Genomic DNA, 4998 nt, shown 5'->3' on the forward strand with positions numbered 1-4998 from the left:
CCCCCCCCCCCCCCCCCCCCCCCCGCCAGGGAGCACACCCCACTGTTTGAGCTATGCAATGAGAGAGTGTGTGTAAATGTGAAATTCCTCAGAGAGAGGTTCACCACTACCTAGGGCTGGGAGAAGGAAAAGGTGAGGGATTTTTAATCACATGAGAAAAGGTGCTCCTAGGTGCTGTCCCCTCCCACAGCCCTCTTCTTGTAGCCTACATGGAAATGTCCCTTGCTTTTGAATGATTCCACTAAGTGCTCTTCCAAAGGAGAGGGATATATATGTTTAACAACCAGTTATTGGTCTTTGATTGCTGGGTTTAGAAAGGTTCACCTCGGAGCTGGGGGAAGATGTCCCCTTGGTTGAATGTATAGTTTGACCTCTGTTGATTGTCCATGTGTCTGCAACCTGAGAGAGAGAAGTGGGGTTGTAGGAGTGGGAGGAGAGAAAACGCAGTGACAGGGAAATGTGATGGTTGCAGCATATAGTTATGGGAGTTGTGACCTGGGAAGGAGGAGAAAATTCAAAAACAAAATATCAACAGGACACGTTCTAAATGTTTCTCTCCCTTCCACCACCCTTCCCGTTTGGAAGGTGGATGCTCAGTTACAGGTTGTGCGGAAGCTGGAGGAAAAGGAACACCTGCTACAGAGCAATATAGGCACTGGAGAGAAGGAGCTAGGCCTCCGAACCCAGGCGCTGGAGATGAACAAACGCAAGGTGAGCATGAATCCTTGGCTCACAAGGTTGAGTGTTCTTCATCCTGTGGCAGGTATGCAAGGCTGCTAGCACTGGATTTCTCTGATGGGTTTTGGTATTCCATGTCATTACACCATTGTGGCAGAAGGCAGAGGAATACCAACTAATGTTCTAATTAAGGCACAATAGACTGATAAAGAATGCAAGGAACGAGAGCAATCAAAGTGGTTTCATGAAAGACTGAGAAGAGAGCTGAGGGTAAAAGGAAAACTATACTGCAAATGGAAAAAGAGGAGGCAGCCAAATGAATATGATCAGGGTCTGTTAAGGCCTACAGAGAAAAGATAAAGACAGTAAAAAAACATAACGACTTCAGAGTAATGAGTGAGGTTTTAACTAATATATCTAGGGGCAATGAAAAAAAGGTGGTCTGTTAATAAGGAGTGGAATTAGATGGACTGGTATCGCTGATTCTACCCTCCTTTCTAAATCTCTTGTCAAGAAAAATATTGGAAAGAAATCTGAACAACTGTTAAGGAAGATAAAAGTATCCCTTTGTAACCAACAGTCAGCTGTTCTGGATGTCGCATCCTATGGTATGAAGGGAATTTAGCTAAATGATTTATTGATCCACTGACAAATTTAAAAAAAAAAATCATGGACAGCTAGTGGGGTGCTGGAAGACTAGAGCAAAGCAAATGAGGGACTGGTCTTCAGAAAAGGAAAAAGAGTGATTGTGGTAGTTCTCTGTCTGGTTTAAATAACAGAACAGTCGCAAAATAGCTACAAGGTAATAGAGCCAGGAGCTACAGGACCCTGGGGACATAGGCTACACATATTTGAAGGGTATAAACACCAAGGAGGGTCATTCGTCCTACTCTGTGTATCTCACTAAAGAATTAAACTAAGAAAGGGAAAGTTTAGGCTGACTGTCAAGAACTTGTTGACAATGAAATCTTAGGTTGTTGAGCAGGCCCTCAAGGGAAGTCCTGTAAATCACTTTGCTTGGATCTTCTAAAACTAGACTGGAGGGAAAACCCTGAAAGTACTGTAGGGCACAGTCTTGGGCGGGCAGGGATTGGGACTGGAAGATTTTTCTAGGTTTTTTCCATCTCCAATATCTATGATCCTATGGCCATCTCCTTCGACAGGCAATGGATGCAGCCCAGCTTGCAGATGATCTCAAAGCACAATTAGAGCTGGCTCAAAAGAAACTACATGACTTTCAGGATGAGATTGTGGAGAACAGTGTGACTAAAGAGAAGGATATGTTCAACTTCAAACGGGCTCAGGTACGTGCCATATACCACAGCCCCTCACTCTCCATCTCTAGTCAGTCTGCCTCTGCCTGCCAGAGTGAAACTTCAAAAGGGTCCATATCATACTGCCCCTCCCCCCATTCTCTCTGCTCTCCAGGTTTTTTCAACTTCATTTTGTTTCAAGCTCCATCCATAAGTCATTTTGGCCCCTGCCTGTGTCCTTTTTTTCACTTCCCCAACCTTCTGCACTCAGCCCCTGTGGCTTGGCCCAGTTTGAGATCTGACAATATTCCAGTACAGATCTAATCTAATCGCTTTCTACTTGTGAAAGGCTGTTGTACAGTGCACTGGGAAGAGGGGGTTGGAAGCACAGCATCGGTGTATTTTACCATGTACTTTAAGGGCCCCAGTTCTGTACCCTTGAAGCACAAGCTCTCTGGAGAAATGGCTCCAATAATTTATTTGTTGGTCTCTTATCCTCCTGCAGGAGGACATCTCCAGGTTGCGTAGGAAGTTGGAGACCACAAAGAAACCCGATATGGTGCCCAACTGTGATGAGATCTTGATGGAGGAGATCAAGGATTACAAGGTGAGAAACTCTGTCACTCTCCCCTGTTTACTCTTTCCTAGCCAAAGGGTTTAGTCTTCATTCAGTACTGGCCTTCCCTAGCTGTGTTCTGTCAGCGAAGGCCAGCTCTGAGCTGGAGGAACCACCTTCTCCTAGGACAGAAGGTAAAGTCTGCTTCCCATGGTGGTGTATTGTCCACTTGGGGCACCTGAAAGGTCTGTCGCGTGTGGTAGCTTAGACTCTCACCACTGCATTTTTCTCCTGCAGGCGCGTCTGACCTGTCCCTGCTGCAACATGCGTAAGAAGGATGCTGTGCTCACCAAGTGCTTTCACGTCTTCTGCTTTGAGTGTGTGAAGACGCGCTACGACACCCGGCAGCGCAAGTGCCCCAAGTGTAATGCTGCCTTTGGTGCCAATGACTTCCATCGGATCTACATCGGATGAGTCTCGTCACGGAGAGACAAAGGCATCGCTTCCGCCGACCACCCAGCCCCTTTCTCTGATTGTCTGTCACCAGCACGACAGTCACTGCTTCTCCACCAACCCATGTTCTCTTCCAGAACAAGTGACCCGGGGTTAGGGAGGGGGGAGAGGCAGGTTTCGGATCTCTGCTCATCTTCTCTTCCTTTCTGCCTTTCCCTTCCATCTTGATGGGACCTCCACCCCACAGTGGTCATTCCCACTCACCCCCTCCACACTGCTGAGTCGGGGTTGCTGCTGTGGAATAATAAAGCCTAACTCAACCCTAACCCCAGGTGTGATGGGAATTGCCCATGGCAGAATAGAGATGAGCCTGAGGCCTTGAAATAGCCTTGGGTATTAAATGGACGATGTTAGGGTAAAACAAATTGTTTTCTATTAAAACCTTTTCCCCTGCTTACAACAAACCCCTTGGAAGGTGGGAAATTTTGTGTCCTTCCTAGAAATGTCCCTCTCTGTGTGTTTGTGTGCTGGTGATTGTTTTTGTAGGGGTGCTTGTGAGGGCTGGGCAGCACACCTAGGTTTTTATTCTTGTAGGCTTGTTCAGCGTGAATAGCCTACATGTTAAAGGCCCCGAGGCAGAAGGGAACTTAAGCACATGTACTGTTGACTTCAGTGGGAAGACTCGTATGCTTAAAGTTAGGCACGTGGTTAAGTACTTTTCTGATTCAGGGCCAGAATCTGCAAGGAGAGCCGTAGAGGAAGCTGGGGCAGCTGAGAGCATGATGCCTTCCCAATCCAAAGGCATGCTGCACACACCTTAATATCAGGAAGGAGAGAGACGGACAGGAGAATCCTCCAGAATAGCATTCCATTGATGAGCCCCATTTGGTCTGGATGAAAGATGGACACTTTTCTGTCCCCTCCCACCTGGCTGGGGCCTCACTAGCATTGTCCTCATTTTCCAGAAGACGATTTGTAGTGGTTACTTTGGTGCAGCTTTGCCGCAAGGACTATTCTTGTACTACACAAACTCCAATAAAAACTGTGGTTCCATTTGTTTCGCTGTTTTTCTTGCCTGTGAGTAGATTTTAATTCTTGCTCCCGGTGCAAGATGAACTTTAAAAAGCCCTAATCCAGTCATTGAAACCACTTCTTTTAAAAAAGCTCTTGGCTTCCACAGCAGAAAGAGCAGTTCTTTCTCCTCTCGTTACCTTTTACCGTGCCAGTGCCCCCTCGCTCCTATCCTGTTACCCTGGCGCCTGGGCTTCCTTCAGCAGGGATAGTCTGTTGAGCTAACTTGAGCAGGAATTTTGCTAAGATGTAATCACCTTACTCTTGTTTTACCACTGACCCCCAAAGTTAGCATTTGAACCCTATGTCTTTGGAAGTGATAGGGTGGTTCCATAATTCACTTCACTTCTTAATATAGTTAGTGAGGGGGTGTAAACCCCACACTGGTTCTGAGAGCTGTACCAGGTGCCTGAGAGCTCAATTATCCCTCCTGCTGGCACCTGGAGGGGAGTTAAGTAGGTCAGTTATCAGGTCCACCTGGAAAGGAGTCAGGTTGCTTTACAAGGATTGAGAAAAGCTCAGTTAGGGTGGGGCCCAGCAGAGAGGAGGCTGTGAGTTCCTGCTTTTGCAAATGGGCTGATTGAAATGAGGGGAGAGAAGTATTGGGGAAAAGCCACAAGAAGAGGGGATTTAGCTCCTCTGGTGGTTTTCAAAATAGGGACAAGACTGTAGGGAGACAGCCCTGGGGTCCAGCCTGAGGAAGGTGGAAGTGATTTAAGTTTATATTTTTGGTTTGGGATTTGTTGGAGAACTCCAGAGAGGAATCCTGCACATGGTCCTGCAGGCAGCCTGAGAGGACTGTAGATTCACAGTGAACCCATGAAGGGGCTGGTGGGGAAGCCTGCAGATGACCATGGTAGGAAGTTACCCAGGACGGAAGCAGGGGGTCTGAGTAGCCAGACCTTACCTGCATAATACAGGGTCCCTGGTCTCAAACCCAGAGAAGAGACTGGCTGGGTTCTCCTACCAGCCCATAGCAAAGACCCC

The 4998-nt window shown here is 47.3% G+C and overlaps 1 protein-coding gene across 5 annotated transcripts in view; it reads left to right on the forward strand.

Moving 5' to 3' along the window:
• The window catches only part of RNF20 (ring finger protein 20), a 22491-nt gene extending 18494 nt beyond the window's left edge, over positions 1–3997 (forward strand). For all 5 annotated transcript variants that reach the window (XM_034773900.1, XM_034773901.1, XM_034773903.1 and 2 more), the window contains 4 exons: positions 586–711; positions 1842–1982; positions 2437–2538; positions 2785–3997. In XM_034773900.1, the coding sequence (XP_034629791.1) occupies positions 586–711; positions 1842–1982; positions 2437–2538; positions 2785–2961 (546 nt within the window). In that variant the 3' untranslated portion in view covers positions 2962–3997. The remainder of the gene's footprint in view (positions 1–585; positions 712–1841; positions 1983–2436; positions 2539–2784) is intronic.
• The last annotated feature ends 1001 nt before the right edge of the window (positions 3998–4998 follow it).

The sequence above is a fragment of the Trachemys scripta genome, chromosome 6, assembly GCF_013100865.1.
Source record: "Trachemys scripta elegans isolate TJP31775 chromosome 6, CAS_Tse_1.0, whole genome shotgun sequence".
NCBI lineage: Eukaryota > Metazoa > Chordata > Testudines > Emydidae > Trachemys > Trachemys scripta.